At 35.4% G+C, this 19,252-nt stretch overlaps 1 protein-coding gene across 2 annotated transcripts in view; it reads right to left on the minus strand.

Moving 5' to 3' along the window:
* ATP9B (ATPase phospholipid transporting 9B (putative)) overlaps positions 1-19,252 on the minus strand; it is a 177,416-nt gene that overhangs the window by 155,546 nt on the left and 2,618 nt on the right. For both annotated transcript variants that reach the window (XM_067290949.1, XM_067290950.1), the window contains exon 2: positions 6,844-7,017. In XM_067290949.1, the coding sequence (XP_067147050.1) occupies positions 6,844-7,017 (174 nt within the window). The remainder of the gene's footprint in view (positions 1-6,843; positions 7,018-19,252) is intronic.

The following is a 19,252-nucleotide window of genomic DNA, read 5'->3' on the forward strand; positions in this document are numbered from 1 at the left end:
AGCTCAGTGCCAGCAAGATCTCAGCTGGCTTACTATACCACAGTTCAACAGACAGACCTATTGGAGAAAAAAATCCCAGGAGAACAACAAAACAATCACAGGTCTAGAAACTAAGGCACACATGCCTCGTGGATACATTGAAAGAACAGGAGTTGTTCAGGGAAGGTTGAGAGAAGACCTAATATGACTTCAAGTATGCAAAAAAGCAGCAAAGGACAGTTACTCTCTAGGTCCACAATGATTAAATAATGAAGGACTGTAGCAAATAACTAAATAGGGACAGACATTAGGTAAATCCTTCTAATGACAAGGGCAGTGAAGTCTGTAGCCTACATTATCACAGGTCTATTTACAAACTAATTTTGTCATAGAACAAATGAAGTTCAGAGTTGCAGGCTCTTCTTAAAAAGCAATCCGAGAGCCATGCAAAAGTTAATAAATAAATAAATAAATAAAAATCACTGGATCAAGCAACATTTACATTGCTCTGGAAGTGGCTCTATACAATACTCACAAATTTACACTTAAAATGCTTTAATTCTAAATACTGGATTCTTAAGATTTCCTCCCTGAAGCTTTCACCACAGGACAGACATCAGTTTGTCTTGACTGTATGTGAAAATGCATTTTGACTTGTAGAGCTGAGGTTTTGTTATGAATACAGGCCCATTCAGAAACTTCTCCTTGATTTTAAACAGTGACACAGAATCATTCTACTTTAAAAATCAAAACAGCATTAGTTGAACATTCAAAATGTGGCCATGTTACTTATGACTTATGTACAACAGTTTAGAAAAAAATCATACAAATATCTTGATCATGACACAAATCTGTCTTTAAAGCAATATGAATAGCACTGGTTTGTGTGTCACAATACCACAACCAGTTTAATGATGGTGAACCTATCCTGCTGCTGCTGAAAGGGGTATCCCATCCTCCTGCCATAAGAAAGGTGTGTATTCTTGCCCCTTCCCCTTGTGCTGACACAAGTATTTGTGTGCCTGCACAAGTAAACCAGACCAGCAAATTGATCGAGCTGGAAAATGGCCCAGAATAACAAGGGGTCTGTTTGTAGTCAGATCCAAACTCCAATCTGGTTTATCATGCAACTGCAAAAATAACTGCAAAAGCACAGGATATGTGCTTGCAGCAGGAGGTGGAACCATTCCATTCAGTGGCAGCTTAGATTTACACTTGATCAAGCTGCTCATGGAATTAAAGCCTTAAACAGATTAGTTTCCTGGGCAGGGGGAACACACTATACAAATGGAAGGAACAGCTTAATTGCGTAGTAAAAAGTGACAACACAGTTCTACTTTGTATGATAAAATGTAGCAAAAAAAATTCAGGGAACATAATTATTCCTGAGAAAGTGGACAAGAACGACACTTAAGCCTGTAGGCAGAAGTTTCCTGACAACCTCCAAAATCTTGCATTGCTTAAATCAATTTTTTAATTCAAACTGTAAAAAGACCAAAAACATTGGACTAAGCACAATCTCTTTTGCAGAATAATTTCCTCAGACACTGAGGACTTTTCTACTGCTAACATTAAACATTTGACTTAATTTGATAATTGACTGAATTAAACATTCAGGCTACTGAATTACCACCTCCCTTGCAAGGGAATTTCCCTTCTTGAAACTAGTTTTTCCCCTTACAGATTGACAGAGTAGCTGAAACAGATGCCACAATGACCATCAGTTTAGCAAATGCCAAGAAGTACAGACATGGGAATGATATCTGACTGGGAAATAACTGTGATACCTTTGATAAAAAGGATTGACTGACAGATATGACAACACTTTAAGCTCTCAAATGTAAGAAAAAAATCGCAGATGACAGAAGTAATTATGGGTTATACCCAAATCAATTTTGTAATGGTTCAGATTAGTTTTACTGTCTTAAAGTCAAAATCAGTTAGTGCCCATCATTTACAACTTCAGCAGGAATTGCTGTTATATCACAAGAAGAATAAGAGATGGACATGCTGGCCTCACAAAACCCAGAAAGTTTACATTAATTCAGATTTCTAAGAATGGTGAAGTCTGATATTTTTGAAACTTTGAGACTATTAAAATCCAATATGTACTTAATCTGTTCGCACATTAACATCCCACAGTACTGAAAATATTTTTGTGCAAGGATGTTGATCCTTTCATAGGCTTTTCAGACCCTCTAAATCTGCCTGTGAAAAAGAGCAGGAGAGAAATCAGAATTGCATTCTCTGGACTTCAAAAAAAAAATCTAAAAAATTTAATGTAAGATGTGTCATGATCAAGGCATTCTTAAAATTTTCCTGAAATCCTTACTGTAAGACTACACCTTACACTATGGATTCATCAGTTAGAAAAAATTATTTAAAAATCCCATTATTGTTTATGTAGTTAAACATCTATTTCAAAAGCCTTTGCCTAGAAGATTCAACACATGCACAGAAACCTTTTAAACTAGCTGTAAGTTATGTTGCCTATATCAGTGTAATACACTGTAAATATGAAGAAATGAACTAATAGGTAATGGAACTTTAAAGTAGATCTATTATGTTTTTACAAATCTGCTTCCTAAAAGCTTTTTTTTTTTGTTTGAAGGAACAACCATATTCTTCATATTAGTAACTGATGCTATATTAAAAAAAAAAAAAATGCTGCAATTGTTAAATAAGGATCCTTAACTTTTCCCACAAACAGAGCATATCTCTCCAAGTCAAAAGCTAAAGTAAAAGTCTCAACTGACTCCACAGCTCTAATAAGGGTTTTTTTCCCCTTTTCTTTTCATTACTTTATCCTACAAGCTTAACTGTCAGAATCTTTCACAAAAGAGCATTTTCATCAGAAAGGAAAGATAATATAAAAGCTCTATATTGTCTGCAAGGGTCAGCCATTCCTTATTAGGTTTTAAGTAGCAGAAACTAGTTCTGCAAAGAAAACATACTGTAATTATTGTACTCAACAGGTAGCTTCAGTAATCAGGCCAAAAGCAACACAGTAGTCATGTCATTCTTAAAAGATCAGCATTTTCCCATGCTTCTGCATAACAAATGCATTGCAGATTAATTGAAAGCGTACAGGCCATCTTAAAGCCCAAATTAATCCGAGCATTTGATATCCCCTTCACTTCATATGGAAATGCCATTCAATGGCACCATTTTCATAGGGACAAAGTGTTTTTTGATAACAAGTGGAATGTAAATCTCATGAGAAAGAAATCAATCCAGCCCAAAGAACTCCAGAGTATTGATCTATGTGCATTATAATTTCACAAGCTTGAAGAGAATTTGTAAGTTAAAGGGGAAATGATTACAGCCACAAAACAGCTGCTATATCACAAAGTTTTCTTTTAACAGTGCTATGAAAGCAAGAAATAAGCAGTTTCTGGCAGTTAAAAGTTATATTGATTGAATTAAATCTTCAGTTTGTTCAAAAATCAATGACATTTGATTTAATTATGATTTTTTTTCCTGCAAATGCAAAAAAACACTGTTTAAAAGATTGCAGATTTACTAATAAAGTCCACACTACTCTGGTCAACAACAGCCTACTTTCTAGGCAGAAGTTGCATAAAGGATTTCACTGTACAAAACCAATTTTAACATACATTTAACTTCCATACTTGTTCTTGCCAGAAGGGTGTAATTTTGAACTGAACAAGAACAGTTTATGATAATTTAGCAAAAATACAGTAACAAATACAACAGAATATAAAATTCTAAGGCTCCAAAATAAGAGAGGAAAAACCTCCTCTCATGTTGAGAAAAAATGAGCTTAGTTCTAACAATGTAGGACTGAAAAAAAATTAATAGGTTTGAAGCTTTTCTTTTGATTTTTGTTTCCCTGTAACAAAGTGATTTTGGACTCCAGCACAAGACCTTCAATGAGAACCCAAAAGAAATTAGGGGCCCCTTGAGCTTAGCATTATAGAAATTCATAGTCTCTTACTGCGCTCATCTTTGTCACAGCTCTGACAAACTTACAGTTCAATTTAAGGCACAAAAGGAAATTCTGGATGTGGAAGTTGAAATTCTAACCTCACCAGATTTCAGACATGAAATACTAATTTATCTAGAAGCAAGGTAAAATACTAATTCCTGTTTAATTAAACAAATTTCAGACTACAATGATGTATCTAGTCTCCTGTTATGCTTTAAAGAATGCAGCTTGCCTTCTGGAAATAAGTAAACTTCAGTTCTTTGTGGAGTGGGTGTAAACAGATAATCTACCATCAGTAAACATGAAAATCATGTTTTCCTCACATGTTGCTGTCCATTTCAAATGTGAAGACATTACGACCCAATTCTCCACCAAACTGATATCCTACACTGGAAAAAATAATGTAACTCATTCCACTACACAGTATAACTGCATATCTGGCAATACAGTAGCCTCCAGGTAACCTGTATGGTATTCTGCATGATCCTAGGCAACTTCATGAATGACAAGAAGTAGGCACTTCAAACTCTAGCATTCAGTGCACCCCAATAACCATTCACAAAAGTTTTATTATAATACAAGAAACCACCACAAAGAAGAACTATTAACACTCAATGCACATCCTTGACTACCAGCTAATTCTCCCCAGCTCAGCTAACTAGATTTCTTCCCCTATCCAGCCTGTTAATGTCCTAGTGAAACTTCAGGTTTCTGCTAGGGTCTGGTCTCGGCCTCTTTTTAAATAGTTTTTGTTTTTTATTTCATGAAAAATGAGAATTATTTGCTACCATGCTCTATTATAGAAGCATTTTAATCACCTTAGTATTTTCTATGTATAAATACACAAGACTGAACAGAGTTAATCTCCTAGAATCCAGTTGAGAAAACTAGTGAGGCAGAAATCACACTACTCTGCTTCTTCCTTAGTGAGGGCTTTTCTTTTACACATCTACATTAGCAATAAAGCTATACAAGAAGATAGAAAAATAACTCAGCCATAATGCACCATCTTTGCTCTTTTCATTCTCAAAAATAAAAACACAAGTATGACTCAACTATTTCAATTGACCTTTTTTTTTTTAAAGCTTGAAAGTTTCAAGGCTTGACTTCCACTTAAAGCTCAGAAGCATCCATCAAGGCTAAAAAGCAGTCAAGAACAGGGAATTCTGCAGTCCTCAGCACCAAGGACAATTTTTTTATGAACTTTTCTCTTACAGTTGTTAATGAATTCCAAATTAAACACTTCTTGTAATTACCTGGCCCTGTCTAAACACTGTAGGTTTTTCAGTGCCTCAGTCAGGGCAACTACAAGGTGCCTTCTCTACTAGTCTGTTTTCATGAAAATTACAGGAATGTAACTGAAATGCCCATCCTTCAGTCAAGGTTTGTTTAAATCACTAGAAAAATTAATGGGTGCATAAAGACTGAGAATGAGCATCGTGAGCCGCATTTCCTTCAAAAAAACAAATGTTAAAATGAATGATATAATTACAGATTGCTATACTCAGCATGTTTCAAAATAGTTACCTTAAAATCAGGTCTCATGATTGAAGTCCTGTAAAACATTATATGCACAAAGACTGCTCATACAGAGGTTAGAGCTACACAGAATCTGTGTCTGTTTTTCACAGTAACTTAGACTCAAAGATCTGAACTTACCTAAAATTAGTGTGTTTGAAAGGTATCCAAATTTTAAGACTTTTCCCCAAAAATTTAATGAAAAATCTTAACATACTTAAGTGTTTAAAAAAAATACAATGATAGTTCTGCAACAGAAACACTGCTTCCAAAGTCATTTATATATGCAAACTCTGCTCCCATTAACTGTTTCCCTACATCCTTCCTGTTACTTTCCAACCACTTATTCCATATAATACCTAAAATTAATAACCTGTGGATTTTTGTTAAGTCACTGTAGGAAAAAAGACATCAACACAGATTATATTTTTCTGGAAAGAGTAAAGCAGTATAAACAAATTATTTCGAAAGTAAAGGTGCACAAATAGAAATTTCGATTTCTCAGGTAGAATACTTGTTTCATACCTCTTGGAATTTAGCAAGTGTCATGAAAACCACCTGTGAAGACTTGCACCTAAACCAATTCTGAAATAATTTGCCAAAAAAGCACTCATTCACTCAATGTTCACAGGAAATATGCCACTCATTTCACTTGACTGATTCTTAAGTTTTATCATTCAAGATAAAAACCATGAGTATTATTTGAATTCAATAACCCTGATAGCAATTTCTATATTTAGAAATTCATTAGCAATTCATTAGAGGTTTACTAGTTCTAAAGCAACTCCAAACACGAGAGTTTAGCACAAGAGGTTTATAAACGGGAACCAAGTCACAAGAGCTAATTCTAGCTGTAATTCACTCTAAGGCCATCACTTACATGTATTTTTTAACCTTTAAAGTTGAAGTATTAACTACTCATTAGTTAATGAATTTGCTTTTTCTTTTCAGCAGCACCAATCAAATCTATGTGTTGTTAACTATCAACACATTAACACCATCAAAATCAAGTGAAGCTTTAACCCCTTCCTCCTGATTTGGTTTTAAGTGAAGCGAGGACCAGACCTGTACACTGCCAATTATGGGCCTCAGAATAGTACAAGTTTAGTATATGATCTCTCTAAAAAGCCTCTTTCTTCTTTTAAGTCAGCATAGCAGCCAGGAGGAGTTTACAGCAGCAGCTTCTTGGATTATTTTTTTTTTGGGGGGGGGGGAGGGGGGTTAAGTTTAACTGCTGGTATTGGGTTAGTTTGGAAAAATGCAAGCAAAGTAGTCAAAAGGCACATGACAAGCAAATTATTGTGTTCCTGTACTCTGTACATTCCACACAACATACAAAATTAACATTTACTTAATTTGTTGAACAGTATAATAAAAAGTGCTGGTATGCAACAAACCTAGTGCAAAGGAATTTCCAGCCACCACAGATGAACCATTCTAAGCCTCTCTTTCTCTGAGAAATTCTGGCTCTTGGTAGAGTGTGGTAATCACTCTCATCATTTTCAAAGCCTTCTTCTGACATCATTAATGGCATTTCATCCAAATGAGAGGACTCATCTTCCACTTGGTACCTGGCAAAATGAAATAAAAAACACTGAATAACCTATATATAATTATTTTATTACTGTGAATCTCTTGAAGTTAAAAAAAAAAAAGTTATTTTTGCCATACGGAATTTTATCAGAGACATTTTCATCTAACCACCTCATGTATTCGTGCTATCACACCAACAAGAAATTTGGATTTGAGTTAAGGAACAGGTAATGCAGCACAGTGGTCTGCAATCACCTTCGTATAAGTCATTCTAGAGAAAATTCTCATTTGGTTTAAAAGCAATTTGTACACAGAGAGCTGCAACTTCATCCTTTTCAAAGGATGCTTTGTAAGACTGTTAACCAATTTTTTTATTTGGCAGAGTTTATAGCAGATGTAAATTACTGAGTTTTCATGAAAGTGTAAACCTTTTATTTTGATTGCGCTCATTCAACTTGCTTTCCTGATGTACCTATGTCTATTCCTGTCTCCATAGACCTCTTTGAGCCACAATTGTTACACGTTTCATCAAAATCTTTGTTTTAATTACTAAAAAGTTAGTTACTTTTATAACTCTATACAGAAATATTCAGTGAGTCAAAACAAATTTGCCTGCAGAATCTGTGAAAATACCACTAAGCTAAAAGTGGTGTTTTCTTCTCCAGGAACCATTCTCCACTTCAAATTTTACAGCCATGAAACACTTGCACCCAGAAACACCTGAACATTTGATAGGGGAATTCCAAGTGTAAACTGGATTATTTCTTCAGTTTCAATCATCTTTTCAATGGCATAAAAATAGGAAGAAATTGTGCTATTATTCAGGTTTGCTTTTACAGCTTTTATTTATTAAAAGAACTAATAAGTATACTAATTGGAAAAAAATTTAAAGAGGAATTAAATGTCACAGTCAAGCAAAGATCACCTACATGTATACAATAGTATAAATACAATAATCCTAAGCAACATCAACAAAAATGCACAATATAGGAGATCAAAGTATTGTATATTCAAACTACTTAAATGAAATGGTCAGAAAAGGTGGATGCATGAATGCTTACAAAACATGAGAAAATATCAATAGCTTAGCACATGAGCAATAAGTTTACACACACACACACACACACACACACTTGGAAATGGTGGTTAAGCAGTCTTTAAATAGGATCAGTTTATGAAAAAGCATCTCACCAGTATCACCAGAATCAATGAAAAATATTCTGCATATGGATATTTTAAAACCCCTTAAATACTTTTACAGTTGGGAAAAGTAGTAGTCTGTCATCAGTCTTTTCTTTGTGTAATCTATAATTTATCTAACTTGAATTTATTCTTGCATTGGGAGTAGTGCAGAATGATTCCTAGAGCTCAGAAAAATCAAGAAAAAAAGGCTGAATCACAAAAACATATGCGTGTTTGGCAGAGGTGAAACTCTAGAATTAGTAGTTTGATTTTTATGAATTTTTATTATTTCATCATCTGTTACACTGTGCATGCTGGGACTGTGCCATTTCCCCCACAGCAACCTCAAAAATGATTTTTTAATAAAATAGTAATTAACAAAAGAAGCTGTTCACCGATATATTTGTGCACACGCAGAAATGCGCCATATCAGTGCTAAGCATCTCTCAGAGGTACGCACTAGGCTACAGCCACACCAATAAACTGAACGTGCCTGGAACGTTCCCAAGCATTACAATTAAATAGCAGAGCACGGCCTGCATCCATGCTCCTAAAACTGCCTCAGCTGCCAAAAACAAGGCGACTCCTTGCAAACAGTCTAACAGGAAAGGTCCCTCGACCACTCCAACTGCCTGGGAAGTGTCCAGGAAGAGCAAATACTGGAAAAGCCCAACTTCATGCCAGGGTACACCAGGTATCACACCAGGTATTGTATTCCAGTGTCCAGGAACACCTGGGGTGCGCTTGAATTTATGCAGCCATAGAGAATAAAAATATTTCTCTCATAACCCAAGAATTCAGCCCATTTTCTCACCTTCTGAGGTGAGCTTATATGTTCCCTGTAAGTCTTTGAACAGACAATAAGAACATACTGATAAACTAATTAAGCAAGGTAAAAGTTTATACTGTGGATGGAGAAAAAAAAAAAAGCATGAACTGATCAATCCTAAACACACGATTCATCAGGACAAGTTTATAAAGAGTTTAAGAAATTAAAGAGTTTATAAGAAATGCACAGTATACCAATAGCCTCAAATCTGAAATACAAATATAAAGTTTAACTTTATGACATACATCAAAACTATCAAAAGAGTTGTGCATTAACAGAATACGAAGTTTTAGGAAAAACAGTGACAAAGAGCTTAAACAGACTGCAGAGCAGTAACGCAACATTCTCGAGGGTCTAATTCTTACTGTTGGAATAGTAGCAATAGCATGGGGCAACCCAGGAAGGACACATAGCAGTAAGCAAAGCAGTATGGAAATTAGCAGAGTCCTTAAAATCTTGAGAAGTAAACTCAATATTTTCAAAAGAACATAGCACTACAAACAACAGTGCTAAACAGGAAAAGGCACCATCACTGGATTTTACATTTTCTCAGCTTACTGGATATTTAACACACAAAATTTGAAAGCCTTTCGTTTTGCCCTAGATTTTCTGTGTTGTGCCCTGTTCTGTACAGGAATATATTAAAACACTTATTAATCTTTGGATGCCAGGATTTTTAATTTTTTTTTTTTAAATCTACCATAGCATAGATTTTCTACTGAAAAAGTACACAACATACTTTATACACTAACTGTGTAACAAATTCATGTTAACACAGTTAGTGATGAAGATCTAATAAGAAAGAAAATACTATTGGTTAACCAGGCACTTCCCCTTTTGATTGACAGATTATGTATACCTTCAGTGCTTTCTGCACCTCCTTTCAATCGCTTGGTATGGGATATTATTACGGAATTTTATTTCTAAAGTGGTCTGAGCAAGATTATAATACTTAAGTGGGGGGAGGTGAGAGAAGAGAACAGCATGCAAGCCAAGTGAGCACTGGAACCTTAATCACATTAGACTTTGTAAAGAAAAAAGAAAAAAAACACTCTTCATTTGTTTCAAATAATGCACGAGCACAGTAACAAAGCAGAAAACACAGCAAAAGTGTTTCAAATTTAAAAAACCGCATAGATTTGTTCGAAGTTGAGTTCCCAGAAAGTTATTTATGCAAAAATAAAGCATTTATAATGGAAAATGCTTTCAGAATTAACTACTGTTACCACTACCCACTTCAAAAAGGAAAAGAAAGTTTAGAACAAATATTACAAACCTGAACTACAACAGTGTCGACTGTAAAAAGCTGCATCTGAGACTTAGCTTAAAATGGCAATCTGCCAGTACATTTTCCATTTTCACTACTATAAATGATTCCTTAAGAACGCTATACAAAAGCAACTTCTCAAAACAAGGCAAGTATTATTACAGCTTTATACATATATAACATAAAACAATATGGATTACTCTCAAATTAGAACAAGTTTAACACTCAGACATCACACACAATGATAAAACTACTGCTTATAAAATAGCTAAGACATTATGCTAAGAGGTTCAGCAAGACAGGCCTGTGTTCAAACAGGTTCACTTTCAATGCTTTCATAATCTGTCCTGGTTAAGTTTGCAAACTATATCATTACATTTACTTGCTTTAATATAGAGCTTTTTGTTACATTGTATACTGCTGTTAGACATTCAATCAATTAATACTGTATTTGTAACATGATCCAATGAAACCACAATCTGCCAGCTGTTACCAGAATATACAGCAACATATTGCAAACTGATAGACCCCTTTTACTTTTGTATAAAGTTAAACTTAAGGAAAAAATCGGTTTGTGAAGAAAATGCGTCTGATTCATAAAATAATTTGCTTTATATATATAGGTAACAAAGCAAACATAGTTAAAGCTTCTCTTGAAGGAACACATTAATGTAAGAGAATCATGGGAAAGATGCAAAACTGGGCAATGAACACATTTACAGACATGCTTAATATTTAAAACTTCTCTTGTAAATCTGGTAATATTTGCAAGTACATTGATGTCCTAATCATAGTTGCTTTAAGTGTTTTGTACCATTATATTATAAACAATCAGGATCTAGCTTTGCACTTTTAAATATGCAGCTTCATCAAGTAGTGAAGATAATGAGCATAAGCACATCATGTTTGTAATCCTGGCTTCAAAATACAGCCTCTGAACTGGCAAGCAATTTATTCCGTTTCAAAAGCAATTTTCCTATTGTGTTGGAAAATTGTACTTCAGTATTTAAAAACAGTATGATAATGAATAATGGATTTTTCATAACTAGGATAAGTACAAAAATCTTTATGTCTTTGTTACCTAGTATTTTTCCACACTTAATTGCTTGAAGTGTGGATTTTCCTTGAGTGACAAATCAATTAAGTATAATCCTAGAAACTTTTATTAAAATAAGGAAGAACTGAAAGCAATACGAATAAAGAAGCCAGAGCGAAGACATCAAAACTCACAGCATGGGTGCTATTAAATCAGGTATGAAGACAACTATCTTGACAAAAGTATGGTTTCCTAAGGAAAAAAGAACATTAAACAACTTTCAACAAAACCGGGCTACTGTTCGGAATATCATTTAAACAGATTTAAGTGAAAGGAAACCATGTACAATAAATATTTTTAAATCAATTTTTGATATAAACATCTGCTGTGAAAATTATACCTCGAGTCACCTGTTCGTATATCATTCCATTTTCAGGGCTGCTTGCCAGAGTAGATGTGTCAAGAGCTCCACGTGCCCCATGACTGAGAATGGAACCCATTTTAACTCATTTAAATCTAATCTGGCTATCCACATAGCTCCAAAACTACTTCTATTTTCTACAAACTTGCCATTGGGCTTGACGAGGAACATGCAAGGATGCAGGAAGAAGGTGCGAGGTGGGTGGGGAGGCAGTCACCATTACATATTTTTCTGGATCATTACACATTTTTCTGACAAATGCAGAGGCAGTATTTACAGTGGATTTTTCTATCTGCCTGCTTAAAAGACCCAGAAAAGACCTGGTAGACACTGCACAAACACTAAAGGCAGTTCTTGATTAACAAGCAGACAATAAAATAGATCTCCTTGTCTCCTATCACTTGCGCTGTATAGGATAATTCAGAAGGAGAAAAAAAAAAACCCAAAGCTCATGTCTTAAAGCAGTACTTCTCAAACCTAGCAAGGGAGGGAAAAGGAGCACACAGCCATGGATCCATGCAGGGACTGCAGACGGGAGCTGGCCAGGGGATGAACGGTAGCACAGGATGGAGGCAGCAGTGGAAAGGTTCCAGCTGAGCACGGAGAAGAAAAGCTGTCACAGTCCACAGTTACCACAGCTGAGCTGCCACCACTCGCTACTGTGACCACGGCCCTTCCTGCTGGGCACGGGCGATTCGGCTCCCTGGCTGCTGCCAGCCACAGGGTTCTCGCCACTCCTGGTCGGGCGGGAGAAGACAGGGAGGCAGCAGCACAGTCTCTCAGCTACAGCCTGCTCTGCCTCCTGTAGTTCTGTGCTCCAAGATTTATTCTGCACAAACACCTCCTCCAGTCGGAGGATCAGGGAACAGGCAACTGCTAAACTGGGGAGGTGCAGCAAGAGGAAAAAGGAAGAAAGGGAGAAGCATATTTATACAAAGAGTAAGAAAGGAGCAACTGCTGTGGGCTGAACATATCACTGCCGTAATTGTTCAGATCCTGCCCTGTGACTAAAAAAAAAAATTTTTTTGCACAGCAGCAGGAAATATACCTTCATCCATAACCATGCTTACACGTGTACAACTTATTTTCATAGAACTGCTCTACAAATGCTTCTCTTATCCAAACACCCAGTGTCTCCATAATACAGATTTCTTTGCTAGAAGCTACATGAGAAATTAAATTTTAAATATTTAATTCTTTCAGAGAACATGCTGCATTTCTAAAGATCAGAAATTACTTCTTCCCTACAATTTCAAACACCTCCCATCTCTGACTTACACTGCAGTAAATCTAGCTTAAGTATAGGGCATTAATGTTGTTCCTAGTTTACTTACAATGCAAGTGGAGAAGGGAAGCAGCTTCTACAGATAAATGTGTGAAATTTAAAGAATAGTTCTCCTTTAATCTCTTCTTCCAACACACAGAAAAGCTATTTCATGTATTTTTGCAACTGATTACAACTTTTCACTGTTTCTCTTCTAAAACATTTTTAAATGAAAATGGCATTCTTAAAGATGGAAATTTGATGTTCAGTTCTTTTCGCAGAGAGATTTGAAATTTCAGAAAAACAGTTATCAGATGAAAGTTTTAGGTGAACACTAGCCACCAAAGAAAAGTTTTGCTTTAGTCAAGCAACAATTCTGATTTTAGTTACCAGAAGACAATTGCATTCATCAAAAAAAAAAAAAAACCTTAGTTGAAGAAAAACTGACTAGCTTTCCTAACTAGCATTTTTTTTTAAAAAAAAAACTCCTCCAGTCTTGCAACCTTAGCATTATTATAAAACACTTCTTTTTAAACAGATCTCTGTACTTGACTGAGGGTTAGCCCTTCTAGAAATGGAGAACAGCTGCCCTCACAAACAACTCTTAACAAGGATCTGTAACATTTTCGGCTAATCCATTCAGAAGTTGTTAAAAATTAAGTATATTGACTTTGCAGCCATAAGTCAAGCTGCAAAGTGCACCTTTCATCATTATTACTTAGGAAGTTGCTGACTCCAAGTCCTGGCCTAATAAAATACAGACATACACACATATATATATATGCCCATACACAAAATTCAACACTGTCATACATTTGCACACATTATCAGGGACAAGCCTGTCAGATCTACATGTGGAAGAAGAAACCAATCACAATACTCCAATAGTTCTAACAATGCAATATACATTTGGATAGCTTTTAAGGAAGCCGAGCATTTGTAAAGCTGAATATTTATATCAGGTTTTAACAGATAACTTTGCTTTTGTGTCCTTGCATAATAGGACCGTTAAACATCAAATACAACACTCACATTGAGGTGCACATTTGTCTGTTGGACAACAAAAAAGAAGGAAAAGGTATTTCTACTGTACGGGAACAAACATTATTGAGTGTGTCACTGAGATTAATTTAAATATTTACTGCAACAAGACCCAACAAATCAAATTGCTCTCAGCCTTTTACGAGTGATAGAGAGATATATTCTAGAAAAGCATAAGGTAGCATTTTTGATCAACTACAACAATAAAAGTAAAATGCAATAATAATATCCATGGCAGTTTCTGCCATGCAGAACTAAAGAAAAATCCTCACATCTGTTGAGATTGAGGTGTAACTGCATACTACATAATTATTACCAAGGCAACTCCCCTGCAACAGTAGCCTATCAAAAACTGCTTAAATCACAGATACTAAAACTACAGGTCCCACCAGCCACTTAAATAAAGCAAACGCTCTGAATGCCATCTACCTTCTCTCTTCCCTAGCTCATTTCCTTACCAGAACTATATACGGATGAAGCAAATTCAGAAGATCTGCATAACAAAGTCTTCATGATAAAAAGCCACCCCTTCCTCACCTCCCTTCACTGACCCCTCAAAACACTACATACACACTAACATACTTTTTCAGTTCATGACAAGGTAAGTGAATCTCTGTATTGTCTCTATAACTAATAGGTACTAGAAATACCAAAATACACATACAGAACTTGAAGAAACAAAATCCACATTCACCCTACTGGTTAAAAGTAGAGTTCTGGTAAGTCATTGATCACAACTGCAATATTTATTACTGTCACTGGGTATTGTTATTGACATTGCAGCCCAATCAATTCCTTTCTCTCCCTGTTCTACTTAAGCAATCCAAATGCCTGTCCAAGTAACACAAATCACTGTATTCAGATACTACATATATAAACCAAGAAGGCATGCAAATATTGGGTAAAGATACAGATTAAAGATGAACAACCATAGAAGTATATTTACAAAGTTTATTCTACTGCACATGTGGTCACATGCATACATGATGAGAAAAGCATTGTCTGCAATAGCAATCCGAACTATACTGGTATAAGTTCTCAACTGTCTTTTTCTAATGTTAAAAATGTTTCAGATAAAGATAAGTAAGAATAATGAGCAAGCAGAGTAACACCCAATCCAGCAATGTGAATACCTGAACATACATAAGCATTGGACACAGAATACATAGAGAGAAGAAAGTTAAAAGCATTCAGTGTTAACTCATTTTTCCACGAGGTGTGGTACTTCATCATTTACAAGAGTCCAGAAAATGTAGACCCCCCACCAGCACAACACAAATAAAACCTCCCAAGTACAAAGGTGCCAAGCAGGCAAGTCTTTTGGAAGAAACAAACAAGAAAGCGCAGCTCAGGCAGAAATAGAGCCTAAAAATGACTGAGCTACACAGTTCCAATCAGTGATGGTCAATCTTTTGCCAAAAATCATAATTCAAGGAAGGACATTTTGCCCTGCAATAAAGACAACTGTCAATCGTCTTTATTTCAAGAAATGAAATAAAAAAAACCAAAAAAAACAGGAAAGAGAAAAGCAGCTCTTAAAGTTTTGCTTTTCAAAGGAGGTAAACATTTTGAATTTCAGCTAAAGTCTGTAATAATTAGTAGGCCAACAGTTCTCTTATAAAAAGTACATATGGGACTGACTTATTCTGTAAGAATGGCATAACAGGACAGACTACTCTCCTGACCACAATTCTGCAGAGATTTCTTTGCATTATGTTTAATCCTTTCCCCTTTATCCTGAAAAAGGCATAAGTGTATTTCAATGAACATTTATTTGAATATAGCAGCATAACACACAGCTGTATATTTTAATGTGTTCTTATTTCCAATACATTTCAACACCAACTAGCAGCCATAATACAAAATATTTATCAGGAATATTACTTCTGGTTGTTTACAGTTTGTTTCACTTCTAGCAAGCACCTGCTGAACCTTTAACATTTGTAGTTTTGGTATTATAAGAACTACAAATATATCCTGGAGTTGAAGCACAATATTCAATTCATACCTCAAGCAAAGAAAAATTCTGTTCTACAGAGAAGTGGGTTAGCCTAATCTGAAATGGTACGTATGCTTAGAAATGCGAGCTGCCAGTTCTGTACTGTATATGTGTCACTGGTGGGGGGAACACAAGACAGTGGCTCTGATTTAAAGAAAGCATCATAGAAACTGGGATGACATTATGAGCTTTCCCAGACAAAATACACAAGTCAACTTACTCCCTAAGTGTTAGTGTGCAGATTAACAAGCAGTACCTAAATTCCTGTACATTCATACAGTTGCTGATCTCTTAAGAACTTCTGTGACCACACCCTGAGTAGTACCTTAACAATGCTATTTCTACAAAAAAGTAATATACACATTTATAGTTTATATTCCTGGACTAAGCAGTTCATTGCTTCTGGTGAAACAGTGGTTTAAAGCGATCAATAGCAGCATTCTGGAAGTAGCCATAATTCAGCTCAGACAGAATCTGCCACAGTTCATCCTAGCCTCCCTTAAAACAACAGAAACACCTTTAGGACTGATTTTTGCTCAGTCACACTCATTTCCAACAAAATTAAGGATATTTGATCCATCTGACAGCGTTAGAGCTTTTCCACAGATTTTTACAGAATGCAAACTGTAACAAACAGCAGAACAAGATACTGTCAACATAAACTAGATCATTCCAAATACTACTTTTTGTTACAATTTTTTTAATACATAGTTGAAAGACATCAAGAGAGCTTAATGTTTAACAGCAGTTTTAAAACAAACATCCAAAAGTAGATTTAGTTCTGTCTTTAGAATGCTTTCTCACAGAAGCTATATTAAAATTCAAATGAATGCCAGTATTAGTTATAAAGAGGGAAAATTCCTTCAGTTCCTTTACTGTCATTTTCAAATTCACTTTCATGATGAAATTGGCAGTGCTGTTCAACTAACAAGTGTAGAGGGGAGAACAGCAGACCAAAATGAAACCTGTAAAAACCTGTATCTGCCCAAAGATTTTGAGAACTTACTTTCTAAACATTCAGAAGTACCCAGAAAGAGGGATTCATAAGAATTAACAATGTTTTAGAAAAACTGCAAGAAATACAAAGTATACAGCCAATGTGACGGGTGAACTCTGAAACATCAACCTCCAGTATTTTACACAATTCTGGCCACTTTGCAAGGTTTTTGAGAACCACAAAGTTATAGCAAAACACTTCAGAATAAATTATGAGCTTTCTATAACAGATTCTGTAACAGATCTTAGAGCCTATTAACTTTGATTGTTAGATGGTCTCAACAACACCACCTCGGATTATTTGAGGAAGTTTTTATTCTCAATTATTTACACTTAAAATACAAAAAGACTAGCATATAATTTGTCACTGCAGCACAAAATAACATCATTTCCTTCCAAAATGAAAATCACAGTGTAGTTCAGAACTAGAACACACAATTCCAGTGGAAAGGGGAAAAAAAACCTGAGAGCATGCACCAGCTACCAAAGGTATTTGAACAAAGCGCACTTTAGACAATGACAAAAATCAAAAAACTAATGCAAATCCTATAATTATTGTACACGCATCTAGTGTTATCTGTTGACATCTGTATGCCTCTTTTCAGGTGGGTCACTGTAAAACCTACCAAGAACATCTTGAGAAATCCTAACCAGGACTACTGCAAGATGTCGAGGGCCAACTTTTATTAATAGTATAACAAAAAATATTAGCACATCAATCCCTACATGAGATCATCTGTGTAATACAAAAATTTGTTCAACTTTTGGAGGCATCAGGGGAACTACATGATTTCTCAGTGAACTTTGGGTTCTGCAGGAGATTCATGTTCCCTTTTGCCTGGAATAGATTAATTTTTTTTGATTATACATACTGTGTGTTAAATATGGTACAGTCCACCCATCATTAAGCAACACACATCCTGCATTTATCTGGACAAAAAAAAAAATTACCCTACTATTTTGTTCTTTCTTCATTTTCATTTGTCTTTTATGCTACCAACACACAAGAATAAGGATTCAAAGATAACAGTATAGTTGGTTGCCTAAAAACACAGTTGCCATATCAATGAGCAAATCACAGAGAGCAGGTTGTTCCACAATCTGCCCTACTGCAAAGATCTAATATATTGAGTGTATTACTCATAATTTCAGAGTGACCCATCCAGGTATGCATAATAATGTAAGAGGATTTCTTCCAGCAATGAGTGTTTTTCACGACAACACAGGCATGCCTTTGTGAATAGCTGGAGTACAATTGATTTTATGTAGTACTGCTCACAACTAGCAGGACCTCATTTTTGGTACCAGCTCAAGAGTCCCAGCACCTTGCATGTTAGCGCTTTTAGGCCAAATACAATCATATGCAGACAGCAGCAAGTGCAGGACACCTGAACAATCTCGATAACTTGCTCATGGATAAATGAGGGTTAATGACTGATTAACTCAGTCAGCTCCTCAACAGCTTCAAAATTCCACCAAGTTTCTCATTTTTCTTCTATCTACCCTACATGACAACACCACCTGCAGCATGGCTAACCTCCTTCCTGTGTTTAGCTGTTGTTTACTCTGGGGCTGCTGCTGCTGCTGACGAATACAAGTCTAACGTATGAGAATAAAGGTGTTAGCCTCACTGCACATTTAATGTGATCCTGGAGGTTTTCTGGTCCTCTTTTCTATTTATAGCATGAATAAAAAGCAGTGACCATTTTCCTGCAAGGAATGAAGGATATATTATCTACAGAAAAAACAAAAGTGTTACATCCATCAATCCACTAATGTTTTTAAGAAGCTTGGAGGAAAAGCAAAGTTGAATACACATTAAGTAAAACCAGGTTTTTTAATAATTTGAATATGAACAACCTTTAAGATAGATTTCCCTAGTTTCTGACTTTATCACACACACAGTTCTCTGTCCATCTGGGGCAGAGAAAGAAGGTGGAAGAAGATATAAAAACCTAAATTTCTACCGCAAAAGGAATAAATTACCCTTACTCATCAGAAAGAAAAGCTGAACAGTATGTATGCTTTCATTTAACTGTAGATAACATTTAATATATTTTTAATCAGGCATTAACAAAGTTAATCTATAAAATACATTAAGATTGTCATTCTTCATATATGAAGTACATCTCAGGACATTTCACAGCTTTTACAGAAGTGTATAAAGTCACAAAGCTTTTTTTTTTTTTTTTTTTTTTTTAAAGGTGTGTAGGAAAAACATATTCCAGATTTTAAATA

This window comes from Apteryx mantelli, chromosome 2 (genome assembly GCF_036417845.1).
Source record: "Apteryx mantelli isolate bAptMan1 chromosome 2, bAptMan1.hap1, whole genome shotgun sequence".
NCBI classification, from domain to species: Eukaryota; Metazoa; Chordata; class Aves; order Apterygiformes; family Apterygidae; genus Apteryx; species Apteryx mantelli.